This window comes from Corvus moneduloides, chromosome 1 (assembly GCF_009650955.1).
Source record: "Corvus moneduloides isolate bCorMon1 chromosome 1, bCorMon1.pri, whole genome shotgun sequence".
NCBI lineage: Eukaryota > Metazoa > Chordata > Aves > Passeriformes > Corvidae > Corvus > Corvus moneduloides.
The window spans coordinates 52,021,996-52,041,505 of NC_045476.1; the positions used below are offsets into that span (position 1 = coordinate 52,021,996).

A 19,510-nucleotide genomic window follows, 5' to 3' on the forward strand; every position below is an offset into this window, starting at 1 on the left:
CCATGGCATTGGAGACACCATCTTCCATTCATTCATCTTGATATCGTAATATTCTACATTATCAAGGCCACCTACAAAGCAATGAGATAGATAACTGCTTATTATGTTGTACTGTGTGGACTGCCACTAGAGCATGCAAACTTAAGTCTTTATTTTCAAGGTTTCAAAAACCCTACAATTAAAAAAGCAAATCCTGAAAATACACCCCAGTTTCTAAACTAGTAGTTTACCTTTGTATAAATACAAAATGAGAGAAAAGTAAAAAGAAGATAGTAAGATGTATTCTAATAAATTCACCACTAGATGCTTTCTAGAGATTCCAACATGTTACTTCATGGACAGGAGAACTTTTGATGCTGAATTTCTGATGGATTTGGGGCTAGTGACTAAAACTCAGGAATTACCTGAAAATTCCCCTACAGCAAGGGCATTTCATTCTAGAGGGTCTCATGGGTTACCTTTACCAAAACTGGCCATTTACTGATAGAGGAGGTCTCTCTTCATGATGATACTAAAATCACTGAAGTGTAAAAGCCTAAGTCCCTTTGAAAAGGGCCAAAGGAACCAAAAGTTATTAGAGAAGAGTAGATTTTGTGACTAAGATTTGCTTCTTCAGGAAATATGTCAGTAATTACATTTGACAATAGCTACAAACATCCTGCTGTCCCTATTTAACTCAGTTTTCACCTCCAGTCCTGAATTATTAGATCTGAGTGATTAAGAAATCTCTCTATCATGTTAATAAATGTTTTTTCACCCCAGACATAACTCTTCCTCATTTTTATTGCAGTAAGAACAATTCTTAACACTTCTGAGAGGAGCATTCAGTGAATACACTTCCATTTTGCAAGATGGCAGATTATGAATTGATAAAATGTTTGTGCAATAATGTATTATTTTTGCATCAGGGATCAATCACGATGGAATAGTTTCAATAGACAATTAAAAATCAAGCTATATTCTAAAATAACATTAATCTGAAGTCAAGTATTCCACTTACCATAAACAGTGATTAAAAAACCTCATAGATGAGAATTTTCCATTTTGAAAAGCATTTCAGAAACCCTGTGCAATTAAAATTTCAATTCTTCTTGTAAAGTATTTATTCTTCTAGTTTTAAAGACAAGGAGACAGGCAGATCATAATTGACCTGTCCATGACAGTAAATCATATTTCAAAGCTAGAGCAGTCAAAAGTAGGTCTCACATTTTCACCATTTTACAATATCAGAGTAGCTTTAAGTCTTTAGACTCAAGTTCCTAAAATAGTGGCTACACATTTACCTGTCTCTCAAAAGAATGCTAAAATCTCTCAAAACACATTAATAACTAAAAGAAGAAATATCTCTTTTCTCAGATGCCTGATTTAGCCATATTAACTGCTTCAGAGATGGGCTACAGTAGGGGTGCATATCTGAACTTGACAGTACTGCCATTAATACAAGAATTTGAAAAATAAGTATACAGATAAGTGGGGAGGTGGAAAGGAAGAAGTCAACACCAATGTGACAACAACAGGGACATATTTGATGTGGTCTGCTCGAGGCTTTTCAGTTGAGCAGAGTAGAATGAATTCCTTCCAAAAGGGAAAAAAGCCCCATGAAACCCTTGTGTGACCAGCTAGAGAATAAATAGAATTAAGTACCTAAACTATTTTGTCCACCCACGCAAATATTTTGTCCTTTTACAAACACCAGCCCATGATTCTTCCTGGCTTCAATCATTGGACACAGTTCAGTCCACCTGGGGAAAATAAGCCAAACAGAAAAGGACAAATCACCATCTAATTTGTAAAAAGTAACTACAAAATATGTAAATAAAACCTATCATTAGGAAAATGAAATAGTGAAGAAAGCTGCTTAAGAAAAACATCTTTCAAGTAGAACTGCAAATAACTGATTGCTTACTGCTAACTCAGGAAAAATTCCTGACCAGAGTTTTTTCCTGTAGTCACTTGTACTTCAGTCATTTACAGAGCTAGCAAAGACACAAGTGACTAAAAACAACCTGAGTGAAAACAACACTTACGTTTCTGTGGCTGGGTCATAACTTCACAGGAATTCAGGACTCTTCCGGAAACATTGTTCCCAGGCTCCTCACGCATACATAAATGAGCCCATTCGCCTCCACCATTCCATGGCTGCATCGCTGAGTCAGCATGCTGGGCTTTGTGTGCCAGCCTCTCTGTTCTCGTGTCATAGCATTCAATAAATACAGTGCAGAATTGCCTTAAAAAGAATAGAAACCACCAAAGTGGCATTAATCTTTATGGTTGTCTTTCAAGAGAAGAGTCTAACAGCAATTATCAAATTGATGCTTTGTTTGTTAGTGGAAAAGGGAAAGCTGCTTTCCCACCTCCAAAAGTAGAACTAACCAGATTTAAACTTGGGATATTCAGAAAGCACATACTTGTAATTATTTTGACCCTTTTGTTCCAAAATATGCAAGGAAGTTTATGAAACTGCCTATTTGTGTTTAAAAACAACAAGAAAAAAAATAAGGAATTTTTTTTCTTGGAGGGGAATAAATCCTAAACAGAGATGTATATAAATTACCCATCCCATTGTCATCAGCTCATGCTACTCTTACTACTTTGAAATATAGTGAACTTCAGATGTGAGGATGAACCCAGCTTTGTAAACTTACTACAGGTTCATGAGTCCTTTACCCTCTAAGCAATGTGACTTGCCCAATACCCAGAATACTTGTTGCCTTAGGAATTTGATAGCTTCTGTCAAACAGACTCCTGAATTATTAGCAATCACAAAGCAGCTACCTCTCCCCCATTTACTTTCTTCCTGAGGACTGGCAGATACTTATTTTCTGGTCTGTGTACTCTTCCCTCAAAAGCCCAGAAAACTATTACTGAAATCAAAAGTGATTTTTCTAATGAATACAGATGGGGGCTCAAAACTCGTGCTCAGGTAAGTGACCAAATCATAGCCAAGGCAGAGAAGGTTGAATACAACTTTATCAGAAAAGAACCAGATGCTTCTTCCCTTTGTTTCAAAAGAGATATTCACCTAGAACAGTTAAAGGTGCCTTTTCTTGTGCCTGTTTTACCTTGGCTTCTCTACTTCTAAAAATTAAGCATGTCACACCAGCAGCACTTACTACCAGCTGAGGATTTGAACCTTCAAAACAATGCTGTTTCCAGACCCAAAATTATTCATATAGACTCCTATAAAGTGTGCATTTGTTCACACCCTATCATTCTCAGTATCACCAAAACTGTATAGAGTGGGATATTTTTTTCTTTGATGTAAGTAGACATTTTCTTTGATGCAAATAGTACATTCTTATTGCTTTTAAGTTGTAGAAATTCCCATCCATGGAAAATTCAGCAGACCTTTTTTTTTTTTTTTTTTTTAACATATAGAAGCTTCCATTCTCAGTATAACATTAAGTATTCCTCCTGCACCAAAACAAGAGTGGAAGAATCTGGTATGTTCAGCTTCCAAACTCTGCTAGTTATTGCAAATAAAACAGGACTCCCATCAATCCAAGAAGGGGAAATGAGCCGTGTTTTCTGTAATGGACTGCACAGTAATCCAACCTCTTCAATTGATGGAAAAAACATACAATTTTAGATTCTTTAGAGCTAAACACACTGCAGCATTTTTTCAGATTAATGCTTTTCAACATAATTGCCTGCTTCAAATTAGAAAATACTAGATTCAGAAGAGACAGACCTTTCCAAACTTTAGTGTGCACTGAGTTCTGAAGAAAAAGTACAGGCAAAATAAACTCCATTATTAATGTTTAGCTTTTACTATTCTGTCTTGAATAATATTTTATGGAAAGCAAAGTGAAACTGTGGCAGTAATGTGAGGGTGTATTTCTACAAAAACTGCTAAATTAAAATTTCAAGTATAGCTGTATTAACTATTTACCATGAATTAGAAAATGTACTGTACAATCAAAAGTTTGTATTGTTATTCCCCATGAACTGAAACATGGGAAACTGCGAAGATTTATAAGATGTTGTAGTGTTCCAAGTTTCCTAATGTAGCCTTAGTTAAAGCCTATTTCAAGTAATGGGAAAGGTGCTATTTCACATTCACCACACGAGGTGGCAGCTGGGAACTGCTTATTCTGCTGCTACACTAGACCTCTTAAAATATTTTACAGGCTCAGATAACAGCCTAAATGTTACAACTTCCCATTAAGTGACTTATCAATATTAAGCACAGATCATAACCATTTTTCCCTCTGTCCACCTCCCTCTGCAGCAAGGCAGACCTCAAAAGGATCTTCCTTCTATGATTTTTTTTTCCATTTATTTTTATTCCCCAGAACACAGCTTTTTTTCACATAGTTATTTTTATGGCTATAGCATGCTTACATTCCAACTTTTGGGTTGTTGATGATGTATCAGGTTTAGACAAAATAAATGTTCTTGGTAACACCACAGCATAAGTCACTTTCCAGGGTTTTTTTTCGAGAGAAAAAAATCTCAACTGCCTTTTATTTTTTTCTTTACTATGTTGAATAATAACATCTAAAGGATGTATCATTTCTCCATTTGTGGAAGCAAACCAATAGAATAACAAAATAACAGAAGATAACTTCTGTCATTTGACAGAAAAATTGGACAAATTCCTTTACAGGACCAAGTACAATTTCACCACCAAAAGCCAGTAGCTGTAAAAGATTTCTTTTCCACCTTTCCCCCCCCCTTTAAAAGACCTCATTATATATATACCCAATATATGCTGTATAAAAGGAAGGCTGTTGTCTAAATGCAGCTATTCTGGTCACACATTCCAGAAAATGTTAAACTACACTGAATTCTGTGGATTTATAGAAGAAAGGTAAGAGTGGGACTCCCAAAATATATTTCATTGAATCACACCATCATAGAATGGTTTGGGTTGGAAGGGACCTTAAAGATCATCTTTTAACTTTTTAAGAGCTGCAGTGTACTTTTCACTCCAGTTAATGTAAACATTATTCATTTCAATCAGTGAAACCATTTTCAAAACACAACAGAAATAGGTTGTTGGACTGGGCAAAGTGGGATAAAATCCTAAATATGGGAAAATAAACTCATTAGTCTAACATGGCAACGTGCAGTTTCTTGTCAACAAAATCATGCAAAAACCAGAAAAATTTCCAGCTATCTTTCTTTGTGCTTTTTTTGTTTGTTTTAAAGATTTTTAGTGTCTTACCCACTTCTGAACCACCAGATGTATAAATTTTGCCCTCAGCAGCACAGGCTGCAAGGCTATCTCGAGGTGTTGGAGGTCCTAGCTTGGAATACCAGCTATCCTTCACCACATTGTAGCAGGTCCATTCGCTTTATAGGGAAGAGCTGGGAACCACCCAAAATATAAACTACGTTGTCCCAGAAGACACAAGCTGCATCCCTGCGCTTTTCAAAGGGACATCGGATGTCTGTCCAGCTGTAATCCTGCATTACAAAGAACAAGTAATGTCTAATAGATTATAACACTTACCTGCACAGTGAGTGTTTTTCAAACAGAGCTTTTCATAGAGATTTAGATATGGTCAGTTTTAAGTTCCTTTTCAAAACAAACATGAACACTGTTTATTGAAGAATACTCCTCAGGCGTACTCTTGAAAAATTCTCTTAGACACAGACATAGTTAGCTGCAATGAACCATGACATTATGAATTTCTATTTCCTCATTCCCTGTGTGCACCCAGTACAGCTTCCCTGAAAAACAGTTTTGGTGTTTTTTTTTCCAACAGAATTGACCTCCTGCTGCTATCATGTTAGAAACAATGCATGTAATCAATAAGTAGGATTGCATTTTCTTTTATAGCAATGGAAAAAGACATCTTACATATAGTAACAGATTCTTCTAAAAAATAATAAAATACAGAATGCACCAAACGAAGACAATGGAAAAAGAAGATAATATCCAAATTGACAAGCAACTCAGTAAAAAAGCTCTGATACATACTTTATTACCATGACAGCTAGAAGCTTATTTACAGAATTTACAAAACACAAATGTTCTATAGCTATCCACAGTTGATAGCATGAGAAATAGAGTAATGCTCCATCACAAATACTGCAGTCATGTTGCCTAGAAACTGATTTTGCATAGATTGGCAAAATCAACAAGTATCAAATATGAGCAGTAATGCCCAAAGCCTTAAAACACCAAACTCAACAACTGATGGCAGACCAGGATAGCATACAGCACAAGAAACACTTCTTGAGTAATAGCATCTCACATATTCCATGAGCATAGTTTGCATCCTATACTGAACAGGAAAGTATGGGACCTTAACTGTTATCTGTGCCACCTCAAGAAGGTCTACCTCAACCTGCTGAATGACCTTCACTGTAATGGTTCACACAAGACGTTACATCATTACATTTTCTTAGCAAGGACATACTTCAAACACCTTGGTCAATGAGGAAGAACAGCGACTCCTACATGGGGGTTCAAAGAAAGAGAGGCAGAGCATGTTATAGTCCAGAACATCTTACAATCTTTTCTTGTAGCATCCCCCATATCAAGAAGAGCTGTCAGCTGCATGTGGCCCTTTATGGTGAGAAACAGGTCCTGGGGCATCCTAGAAAGGAAAGCCATACTACAGCATGGCAAAATAAATAGCTGCATAAATCTTAAGAAAATGTCTCAGTGCATTGTGTAAGATCAACATACTTTCTAGCTCAAACTTCTGGCAATTTTACAAATATCCTGTTGTGTTCCTTTACTGTTATAAAGGGCTGTGACCTGACCCACTTTATGGCTTCTGTTTCATGTATCCATTTAATTCATACCTATTATCAAATGAAAAGCCATAACTTGAGTATACTCAGCAGTATCCTCCTCTTCAGCAGGAGGCAATTTAGGTCATCCTCTTGCAATGCCTCTTCGGTGTTAGTCTGTACCACACAGAATTGATTTCAATTTTGAATTTACACTTCTGGGAATTATGCAGAAAATGCTGCTTTACACCACAGTCAAGATCCACACAGCCCTGGGCAGTTCAAGTCTCAATTCTGGGGGACTGAGTAGGGAAAGATGGACCAAGATAAATACATGGTGACTCTTTCCCTGCTGATCGCTGTTTTCATCAAATTGCAATGCAGGACACCAGAGGCAAAAGCTATACCTTTTTCTCTTTCATCAATTTATTGAATTTATTAAAACTACATGAACTCCTGAGAGCCTCAAGACCCTGTGACAAGAATGGCACACACAATTATGGGCCCTGGGAAAGAGTACCTTTTTTCATTTAAGACTTTTTCGCATTTTCAGTTGATCCCTCTTCCAAGTTTGTCATAAAAACCAGCGGACATGCCCACTGTGGATAACCTCCCCACTAATAGCTTATTGACTACAGCTCTATCTCCTCATGAAAGGTATGCTGGTTCCCTTAATCATCAAGAAACAGCATTGCCAGGCATCTGTTACTTTTTATTTGCCATTGTTGAATTTTGCACTGCTGAGAATTTAAAACTTCCAACCATTTCTGGCCACTGGAGATATCAATTTCAAAGGAATAACCATATTGGTGACAAAAATCTCAATCATGTATAAATTATGTATTGAGAATTCATAAACAAAAGAACAAGTATTTTATTCCCAACCTAGGGAAAAAAAGATTTTTTTTTTTTAAATATTCTGTGGAAAATTCAACAAGAAAATGCCTCCCCACAACTGTTAATAGAACATCTAAGATTTCTAGTAGTATTCTGAAATCACGTATGTCTACTCAGATTAGTGCCAGACTGCTCCACAAGTGTTATGCCCGTCTGCATCTGTCCTGTTGCATCATTTTGCTCTCTTGATGAAGTACATGCATCAATAGAAATACCAGTTACAATGCAACAAAGATAGCAAATATAGTCTTAAAGTAATACTGCTAACATTCTCAACAAACAATATACACAGTATCTAATCCAGTCTTACTTAAAGAACCCTTTTGACAACAAGGAAATGAATATCAGCATTAGAGACTAATTTTGTGTGCAAAGGCATCAGTGAACATTAAATTTTTGCACTAATTTTATCATATAAGAACTACGGAAACTCATACTGCAACCAAGAAAATATTTTCAGGAAAAACATAACCTTTGTTTTGAACTGTTTCTTTATGTGACATGTCAGAATTTAATTAAATTACTGATTTTAATTAAAATCAGAAGTGAGGGACTAGGTCACTATTCAATCAGTCCAACAGACAAAAGCAAAATTTCAATTCTCTCCCAAGATCCTAACCTTGCAAAAGTACATACATGAGCTTAATTCTCTGTTCTGTGACCCTCCCATCATCTTTTGACGAGATCAATTAAAGTGAGTTAAATGGTAATTCAGCAGGGGTTCTGAATGCTTGGTTTGTTGCATTTAATAAGCTATTGTCACAGTTTAAAATCAAATACTCAAGCAAAACATCCACAAAAGGACCTTTAAATAGCTTAGAGTTGGAAATTAAGTAAAAGCTGTTCAACAAGACATATGACAGGCTAGCTAAGAGTACCCAAGAATGCATATAAGCACGAGGAAAACATTGAAGGAACACATGCTTGTTAGAATAAAGATCTCCAATTACCCACTTTTAAAATTTTCCTTCTGTGCCCCATTCTTCCCCCACTCCTTACTCCACATGCAAGGCCGTAAGTCTTGATCAAGAGGCAATTCTGCAAAGTTTCTTCCAAATACAGTTATTTTTTGGTGTTATGCCCGGACAAGTAGTCTATGAAAGGTAAAGCTCTTTTATCCTATGCTTTATGTAGACTTTCACAGATACTACATATTGTCTACAAAACAGATTTCTTTGCCAAAACCATACAGCTGTTTGAAAAGTTATGAATGCCCTGATCAGAGGCTTCCCAAACTCAGACCTTGGAAAGGACAGTTATCTGCTCTGTACCCTCACCTCCCATCCCCAGTTGAAGTGCTGCTTATCTTGGCTATGTGTATAAAGGAAAAAGGCAGTCGTTAGTTAAGAATTTTGAATTCCCAATAGGAATACATATTAAGTGTCTCTCTAAGTCAGCAAAGCTGGTAGGTTTGGGGTTTTTCCCCCCCAGACTTGAGTGGTACTCAGAGAAGGTGGCTTGAATTTTATCTTACAAAAGAAAATGTGAAAGAAAAGTTCAAAACATATCCCAAAGGCTCATTCATTCAGAATTAGATTTGACAGAGCTCACATTGACTATAAAGTTCACACAGCACACAAAACTGTTTGAAATTTTAGCAAGCATTTAATATGCTGAGTTAGAACCAGAATTTCTTCAACAAAATATTACATGCATGGGATCTCATAACATAAGAGAGCCCTGATTTTTACGTAGCAAATTTGTTCTGTATTACTGTATGTGCTTGTCGGGTAAAACAGGGTATGGGTAATCCTTCTGCATGCAGTTGATGCTTCTAAACCATTTAGTCTGCATAGCTGAAATATACACCATTCCTGTGGCTTGATTTTATTCAAGAAACATGGGAATAAATTTCAGGCAGAATCTGCTTGCCCCACACTGACCATCTCTAAGTTTTTTGTTGTAGAAACTCACTCTTTTCCACTTATGTAATACTTGGCTCCCCATTCTTTTCCTCATATACTCTTCACGAACAAACAAGCTGTGAACCATTGGGATTTAGAAGTGGTTGCATATTTATAATAAATGCACTAAAAAAACCCCTCTAAAACCTGGGTTCCTACACTAACATCTAGCCAGTAACTTAACATGGGCTAAAAAAAACCTGCTTTGAGTTAATCTCTAAACACCTAAACGCATGCACATGCATACAGACTTTCATATATTCCTAACCAACTGCTTGATGTCTTAGTGACCTTTTGTTTATTTGCAGCTGTGGAATGCACATACCAATCAATTCTCAACTCAGACAGATTGATCAGCACTCTGTATCTAATATCGCTAAGAAACAAACACAATCATTCTATTCAAAATGAAGTATTACATCTAGGTACACAGACTTGAAAATTACTTAGTTAACCATATTCTTCCAATTGCATACCCAGGAGGGAGGGAATACTTCCTTCCTAATACCATTTTGTAGATCATGATGTCTTAGTATCATCAGCAAAGAAAACAGGTAAGATTACAAACAGTGAATCTTAATGCATTCTGAGGTAACGATTACCTTGGGATTAAAATATCTGCAGGACTGGGGCTGAGAGCCTCCAAACAAAGCAATGCGATAATCATGTTTTTTTTCTTCTTGGCCGGGTACCTTCCACTAACTCTTCTCGGTCTTATGGGGAAAGGAGGTGGTATCGCATCCCACCTGCAAGGAAGACAACAACTGTTGCAGATCCAGTGCTCATACATGGATAGGGATGTTTCAGAGGCAGGGATGGGGAAGAGATGGAAGGGAGGGAAAAGAGGAAAACCAAGTTTCTACGTTACACCTATACAGCTTTGATTCAAAATGGAAGAATGCACAGCAGCATGTGAGGGTGGGAGCATACATCCAGATTACACCCTATTTCAAACTGGCTGCTCCATGTGAAAACAGGACAGATACAGACTCATGTTATGTACCAATGGATCGATCAGCTCATTTATCCAATATTAACAAGCAATTAAGATTGTTGCATTGAAACAGTAAAAAGGAAGCAAACCTACAAGAAAACATTCCAAAGAGTGCAAAAATATCAGTGACACTACAAACCACTAAAGCCAGATAAAATCCTTATTTCCTATACAGTGCACCCAACTCCGTGCCACACAGGAAGTATGACTGTGATGTCAAATGTCAGCAAATACTTACCAACATATAGGTTAATTTGAATCCTGCTCATTAAGTCTGAAGGAAAACAGTTCTGTACTAATTTTTAGATCTACACTACATTGAAGCCAACTAGTTAACTGCTACTGAAATTGCTTTCTTTCTACATGATAGAATTTTACAAACGATGTCTAAAACAAAAAGGAAGCTTGTTTCCTATTTCATCGGCACCCTGAGAATGCAAATGTAGGAGCAATCATTGTAGGATCAATGGTCAGTATACATTAGAGAAAAAAAAGAGTAAAACATACACCTAACATTCTAATTTGCTTAGGGAAGCTTTAAAATATTCAAAATTTTGACATATTTCTTTTATTAATGCACATACGAACATGAACGATATTGAAGTTACGAGCCTGTCGCAAGGTCAGACTAACTTTCAATTACTCTAATGAGTCATTGACAAAATCTCCATTCCGTAACTTCTCAGGGAGTTCATGTCACTTGCTAGGAGAAACAAATGAAAGTCACACTGTTACATAAGCTATATTTTATTTACATAATAATCTGCTAATCCAACTTCAACTAAACAGCATCCTAGAGGGAACACAGATGGATTTAATGTGAAAATGTCAGAGCATTTTAAAGCAAACAATTTTCAAAAATTCCAAAGCATTTTTTTAATTATACAGAACATCATAAAGATTTCAGCTAGAGGTCAACTTACTGATCACCATTTTAAGGCATTCTGGGTTATCCTGAATAAGTGGTTCAGCCTGAACTGTTTTACTTAAGAAGTTCTTTGATATTAGAGGAAATCGGACTTTAGCAAGAATATCAACCATGTACGGCTGGCGATTTGGCTCATCATACTTCAGCCATCTGACTGCTGCATCATAAACCTTAAACAAGAGACAAGGAGAGAAGGAATAAGGTACATCACCACACAGCAAGACAAGCAACAGAACCATAATGCCATAAATTGATTCTAATGCCTGCTGGAGGTTAATCTATACTAACATTTTAGTATGTGGGGAGCCCGTTGCCATCTTTCAAAAAAAAAAACCCCAGAATCCCCCCCTGCAAGAAAAGTCAACCAAGCCCTGAAAAAGACAATGCTCAGACAAGAAGTAAAACAATGAACAACCACTGAATAAATCTCATCTACAAACTTCAAAAGCCCCACACTTCTGCTATTTAACTTTTTCCCCTCCAAATGGAAAGCATGAATCTGCAATTCACATTTATGTGGGTAACTCCCCTTACCAGGTTAAATCTAACACTCTCCAAGTTCTGTGCCATAACATCAGCAATGCTTTCACAGAAATGAAATAACTTCTACTTGATATAGTCTCCTAAGGTGATAAACTGGTTCTCCTGCCAAATCATCATGTTGGGTATCCAAATACATTGCTATTGTTGTGTCTTAGGGGACCATTTATATCAAAGTTTTTATCTGCAAACTACTGTCAATTTACAGTCTCCTCTTTTTTCCCTCCTCACAGGAAAGATAAGGGGTTTTCTTAGGGGTGAGGGAAGGCAGAACAGGGAAGATAATCAAGAAATCTGCTCTATTTATAATTGTCTGCTGGGTCAGGAAGAAATGAAAAAAAAAAAATACAGGATTACATATGTACTCTGATACTGCCATGCAGCTCTCAGACCCAGCAAGCTTATCTAGTAGCACTGGCTCTGAAGTGGCAGGACAACCTCGTTGTAAGCAATAGCACAACCAGTGCCTACACCTGTAGCTGAACTGGTCACAATGACTGGTAGTGAGTGACTGAGATACGACACAGAAAGACACTTCATGGAAGTGGAACTACTAGACCACTCCAGCTGCAATCCTGCAAAATTACCAGAGCAAAGAAAACAATGATTAAAGGCTCAATTTCATCAGCTAAGGAAATTCAACAGAATGACTTGAACAGGAGCATTGTATAGGACAGACAGGACTTAAAGCTACCTTCTCTTTTTGCTAAATGTAACTACGCTCCACACCAAAACAAAAGTTAAGAGTATAATGTCAACTTTCATGAGGTACTCCTGAGAAATAAGATTCCTGAAGAACAACTGTCAAACTTTTGTAGTTTCATACTGCACATTACCAGTTTCCTAAAGGAATTTTAATGATGCCACGCCAAAATACATAACACTTCTACCACTGCTGCCAGGTTAAAGCATGCCATCCTACCTTACCAACAGAACTTCAAGGAATGTAAATCTTAAAATGTCACTCTGGCCAGACAACACTTCCAGCTCTGAGAATGTGACCCTGTGATGTGAACTCTTCCCACCACTCAGCAAGACATTACTCATTTATACCTGCAACAACCCAACTACCATATTCAATTCACCTGTTTTATCCCCCACTCTTACTAATTCTTATTTTCATAAGTTACATCACCATAATGGTAAGACAAATAACTAAATCTTAATGCTTCAAATCAATTGTTCTGCCTGTTGGAGGTCAGTGTCAATGGAAACTACACAGTCAGAAAAACATCAGTTTCCAAGAGGATATTACATACCATCTCAGCTACAACATCCCTCTGTTGCACTTCAAAGGTATGAACGATGCCATACCCAAACAAACTTAAATTACCTAATTTAATTAATTTAGTTCTGCACCAGAACAGCAGAGCTACAAAAGTAAGACTTCACGTTTGTTTTCAACAGCTTTGACTAAGAACCTACAAGTACCACTCAACTGCTACAATCAGCCTACACCACCTGTCTGGCTGCAGTGCAGACACCTATATGCTTCCTGTTTTCCTGCAGTAGGAAGAACAAGCTGGCAAACAATCATTCAGGGTTGTGCTATAAGCTGAATCAAGCATTCCAAATGGGACGGCTGCGGATGTAATTTCTACCACAGGTTATAAATTTTAATTGAGTGGAACTCCAGGCTCCTTTCAGCCACCTAAACTTTTTTATGTCCAGTCCCTAAATAAGGGTCTTCCATCAATCCACCACTGCCAATGCATCGAGCTTTCAGCGTTTTACTCATCTTACTTCCAAGTCCCTCAATTCCCCAGGCTTGTGTATGCATATGTTTCCATCAGAAAACAGCTCTCTGGAATGGGCTAGGCCATACTCAGGTAGAAATGTGCATCCATTAAGGTGCAGTTTGCTTCACCACTTTGAAGTGGTCCACTTTCACCCAAAAGCACATAAATCCCAATCTAGAAGCAACCACTATAAAACAAACACTTTAGCTCATGTACTATCAAATCAGAAGCCCTATAGCTATCTTGCCAAAGGAAACTGTGCTGCTTACTCCCTCTGTGAGTTCTTTCTTCCTACTTTGCTGAAATAACACAAATACAAACCACACTTGAAATGTGAGTATTTATTAATATTTAGTTTTGATCAAGTTAGGATGCACTTTTTTTCCACAATTTAGCAAGCACTATGTGCATCATATCCTCTAGGAACATCAGAAGTGAGATACTTGAATGCTTGAAGCCAGTTCTTGATTAAAAGAAGATAGTAAAGTTCAATGCTTTTAGCTGCTACAAAACAGGGATCTCACCTGATCTTCTGCCCTCACTGTCAATGTATCTTGGTTCAGGAGATGTGTCACACGCTTAACATCAAGCTGAAGAAACTCATCTGTCTTGTAAACCTCAGTGAAATGCTGATGGATGAAGTCATCTGCAGTGGCTTTCAGTTCTGGGCAGTCCAGGCATTCTGCTAGCACACTTATGCCTATGAAGGAAAATAAAGAAAAAAATCCTTCTAAACTTGAACTAAAATTACCTTTAATATATTAAAATAGAATACAATTACTGTAATTTCAGTGATAGTTGCAACCCCAGTTTAATATTTATTACAATGCTTTTTCTTTCCCCCCATTAAAACACATGCTATCATAACTCATCTGCAATTCAAGGCAAAGATAGGGACGAACTGCTGATCCCTATTCCTACTGAACTAACTGGAGAGCCAGACCTGCAACACTTGCTGTATTAACTATCTCTCCAGCACTATTTCCTCACTGTTTCTTTCCCAATTACAAAGCAGACAACAGTACTTTAACCAAGTCTGAGCCACGCCACAATAACCACATCTAACCAGAACAGCTTGAGAAACTGGATCCACATTTTACAACCCCTCCTGACCTGCTCATGCAGCATCAGTCACCAACCAAGCCCAGTTTCCTTCAAGAGTCATGGTGAACTGGGACTTTTCTATACATGTAGCATAGTCAGCTGCAGACCAACACAAAGTCAAGTTGATGTTGCTGGAAGGACAGAAGGTTGCCATAAAGGTATAAAAAGAAACAGCAGCTTAGCAGCACCATTGCCAACTTTGCCATTAAAAAACCATGTAAGCACAGAGCTTTTCAGCAGCAACCTCTCACCATGCCACAGAGGAAATGGCAAGTGGGGTAGGAACAACTCACTAACATATGGGTTGCAATTAGCTGGAGCTGCTCAGAGTAGTAAAACGCAAACTAGAAAGATAAAATCCACATGTACGACCTCTTGACAAAATTTCAAGATTCAAATTAAGCCATGGTTTCTTTCAAATACTTTTTTTTAAAATGAACTGTGTACTTGCCTATGAGCCTGCACAAAACATGTTTCAATTTAAAAACAATACCTTAAGGAAAAATTGTTTTAATCTTTATCTCTCTTTTCACAATAAATTAGAAACAAAAGTATGCAAGTGTTAGAGACCATAATTAATTTTCCACCTAACAAAAGCCACAGGGGCAGAAATACGCCTCAAAGCAAGCCTAAGTGGCATTTTCCTTAGTAGGTAATGCCTTTCTTCCAGCAGTTATTTCAGAGCCTCAGCTGTACTGCACTGAAGTATCAGTTGAGTCACTGTAATTCAGATACTCTGCAAAACATTTCTGTTGCTACTATAAACATCTGTAATATGATTGAGATGTTCCTAGGAGAATTACCCAACATACTAAAAAAAGTTTCTCTTAAATTTCTGATTATATGAAGTGCACCAAATCTTAAGCATAAAGAAATATTTTGTTCTACTTGTTGTTTACCTTTTCTGTAACACTGAGTTCACATTAGAGCTACAGAACATGCTATCAGACCTGCCCAGATGACATTCATCGTTTTCAGTCAAAATGAAAAGTAAGTAAAACCAAAAGTAGCCTAAACTTATTCTGTTTATACTTGTAAAAGAAATGCTAGTTTTGTAAAAGTTACAAGTATGTCAAATTCTGTCTGCAAGTCCAGAAACAACTGAAAGCTCCACCTTACTAAACACATGCAGTTCTCTAACAAACAAGAAGCCCCAGTGTCCTGCCAAGTTGGATGAGACCTTGTACAGTAAGTAGACCCTGTGGCAAATGGCAACAGTTCAGATTCAGAGAAAAATTATTTTACATGCCTGGATTTAGCCAAACATTAACTGTCTATCTGTAAATAGACAATACTATCTATTTTTCAGGAACAGCAAGCTAAAAAATAAACAGTAAATTTAAGTCTATTTCTCTTACCAGACAATTGGAAGCATCAACTTGTTCTTTTAAAAAGTCTACACACATTTTTTTCACGGGTTCAATCTGATACTGGTTTGCTGCGTCTAGTAAAGACTGGACATTATTGCTGTTAACCGAGATTCTGCAAAACAGAAGGTGTAAAATTAGCATCACTGAAATGACCTAAGTTGCTGCAACAAAAAAAGCAACTTACACAGCCTCACGTAAATGGCAAAATTATTTCCCTGCTATTTACCCAAGAATCTTTCACATCCAGTCTAAGGACACATCCTTCATGATCTTTCCAAACTGCTTTTGTTTGCTCTACTTTACCCAGGCAGGGCAAAGAATAACCAGTGCTGGGATCTGAAGAATAAGCCTTTAACACAAGTCCTCTGCAGTCCTACACTATTGCTATGAGTTGTGTGATTAACCACTTTCACCAAAGAAAAAAACAAAACCAAACCCAGAACCTTTTTTAATGACCATTTTCAACACCCAAACAGACATCAGCAAAACCTGTCTGAACTCTGTCAGGACTGGTCTGGCTGATTTGCCCAGAGTGCATAAGCAGAACAACCAGTTTGGCAGTGCTTCAAGAGAAGCTATGGAAACCACAGTCTAGGGCTTGGGTATCAGGGCAGGCAACCCTGGGTGGCTGGGGTGGGCTGTTGACACTGACTGTCTCTTGCCACTGATGGACTACACAAGAAGATTCCTCTCAAAAGAAAGGAGAAAGCCTCCCTAATGAGAGTTAATCCCATTAGATGAAAGGCCTGCTATCCATAGGTCTGATTAAAGCCGATTAAGTACTGTTTATAATCCTAGCCATCTGCAAGAGCTCTGTCTGTGGGGGGTGGAAGAAAAAAAAAAAAATCATAAGAACTCCCAAATACAAGGACTACCTGAGATAGGGGGGAAACTGTTCGCAGAAGAGTTATCCAACCTGCCTGCTTTGAGATGAAGGCATAACTCCTGGAAATGGTTCTGTGCCATAGCTACCATGGCCACAAAGAGAGACCCTGCTGACATCAATAAGGACCTGAATTACAGAACCATGGCAAATATCATTTGACTCTAAAATTGAAGTCAAAAGCTTGAAGTGCTTTGAATTGCTTGCCGGAGGCAAATACCCTTCTCCTTAGTCTGTGGGGCTTCCTATTGATTAAATAAAAAGGAAGAGGGAAGAAGGATAGAAGGTGTAGTCACATCAGGTTTTAAACAAAAGAGAGAGTTGAAATGGTAACAAAACTGATGAATCACAAAAGCATTATTTTAAGATTTTATCATTTATAATTGGCAGGCTTACTAGAAAAAGCATGAGCTTTAAATAACAAAACTACCTTGCAGTATAAGCAAACTCCACAAGCTGTTCAATAATGTCAGGCTCTGCATCTTTTAGCTCCACTTCAAAGGACTTTGATTCAATCATATTTGCTGCAAACAGATTAAAAGACAAACTTTTAATCAACAAGCCACTCTAGTTATTGTACATTTCGCAAATAGTAGAAAATAAAACAATTATACAAAGTGGTAACCTGCTAAAAAACTGCTCAGAGTTGATTGCTGTTTTCCTAGGATTGCTCATGGAGGTCAGCAAAGGAGTCAGTGGAACAAACAAGATAACTGGTGTGTGTACATCCTTGTATTACCTAAATTATGATAAAGTGTGTTAAGTAGAAAATGTCCTAGATGTCACTGACTGCAGCCAGAATGCTGTGTTAGCATTACCACTGTCAAAAGCCATTTCCACATTCATGCTAACAACAATGGAGACAGCTCCCCACATCCAGACACAGCACTAGGTTTGCCCACAGATGGTTACCACCATTGACCACTGGAATGAATGGTTATTTTACTTCCACTCAACTTTGATTTTACAGTAATTTTACAATTCATGGGTAAGGAATACAAAAAATACAAAAGGTACCTGATTTCTAAGGAGAGCATAATGAAAGAATTACAGAATCACAGAATTAAGGTAATCACACTAAGGTTGGAAAAGATCTCTAAGACCATCAACTCCAACCACTAAACCATGTCCCTAACCTCTGAAAGCCCAATTTATATGCAAAAGTGCCCGACGGTGGGAAACAATGGGGCAGACAAATTCTGTAATGGGAGAAAAAAATTCCCAATTTTCAGGTTAAGGAAGGGAGATAAACTCTAATACAGTGCATAGGCCCCAGTTATTTAGAGAGCTTACATATCAAGTATCACTTGACTTGCCCAAGAGAGAGTTAAAGGGAAAATGAGGGGAGGGGTGAACAGAGATGAATGAACAAAGGACACAAAATGAGAAATAGTCACCTATACTTATCCCTCAAATTAATCACTTTCATAAGAAAAACAGGTTGACAGAGACAACTATAACAGGATATCACCATGAAAGTTTAAAATCAATCAATTTTCAGAAGACTTACTAGTAAACATCAAGTTAAAAAAATGACTGGCTGAAGCAAGCACAACACGGTGAGCCGGGATCTTTCTTTCTTGAACCATAAGAATGACATCACACAGAGTTTTCTGAATCAGAGGAGGAAAAAAAAAAAAAGACAAAAATCAGCATTTTTGAAAACATTTCCACAATATTTCCTTAAAAACAGCTTTTGGAAACTCACTGCTTTTTGTAACACGCACAACTCAAGAGCATTATGTGATAAAAAGATTTTCTGAAAGTCGAAGTTCAGTAGCCTGGAGAACTAGCAAACATCAGTTTACCCATGAATTTGTACAGGATGGTCACGAGTAACATGAACTCTGATTAAAGTATTTCCTGTAGCTTTCATATCAGCCTACAAAAATGTAGGCTCTGCAGCATCTAGCAGGGGCTGCATTTATATTGCACTGCTTTCATCTATCAGTGGCTCTCCTCTACTCTGCTGCTGATTTAAAAAAAAAAAATCCACAGGAACCTCCTACCTGAAGACTGCCATCCCATTTCCCAGCTGGAGCCAAAGTGATGAATGAGTTCAAAGCATTCAATGGAGCATTTTAAAGAAAATGTATCAAAAAATACCACTTCCATGGAAGGGTTTGACTGGTCATACCTGATGAGCAACTAGCTTCCAAACAAAATATAATTTATTTCTCATTTGTTTGCTGTTTATAGGTAGGCATACAGTTTCTCCCCTACATGTGAGCTGTCATGCTCTAGAAGGAGAAGGGAAAGCAACAGAACTTATAAAAGTTGTCAGGAGGGATTTGGGTAAAAACACACGATTTGAATAGGTCCTGAAATGCTATATTTTCTAAGAACATTTTGAGTGAAATAAATGCATATCATACTACAGTTAATTATAACTATCTATTAAAAAAAAAGAAAGAATTTTTGGCAACTACCTTAAGTTCATGGAACTGCTTTCAAAAACACC

General features: G+C 37.4%; 1 protein-coding gene across 1 annotated transcript in view; it reads right to left on the bottom strand.

The window, feature by feature from the left end:
* LOC116444421 (kelch-like protein 7) overlaps positions 1-19,510 on the bottom strand; it is a 1,204,309-nt gene that overhangs the window by 1,201 nt on the left and 1,183,598 nt on the right. The window contains 15 exon segments of the mRNA XM_032109808.1: positions 1-71; positions 1,645-1,742; positions 2,028-2,049; positions 2,052-2,090; positions 2,093-2,227; positions 5,171-5,288; positions 5,290-5,412; positions 10,094-10,165; positions 10,167-10,237; positions 11,409-11,583; positions 14,217-14,392; position 15,995; positions 16,155-16,278; positions 17,480-17,573; positions 18,560-18,662. Of these exon segments, the coding sequence (XP_031965699.1) occupies positions 1-71; positions 1,645-1,742; positions 2,028-2,049; positions 2,052-2,090; positions 2,093-2,227; positions 5,171-5,288; positions 5,290-5,412; positions 10,094-10,165; positions 10,167-10,237; positions 11,409-11,583; positions 14,217-14,392; position 15,995; positions 16,155-16,278; positions 17,480-17,573; positions 18,560-18,662 (1,422 nt within the window).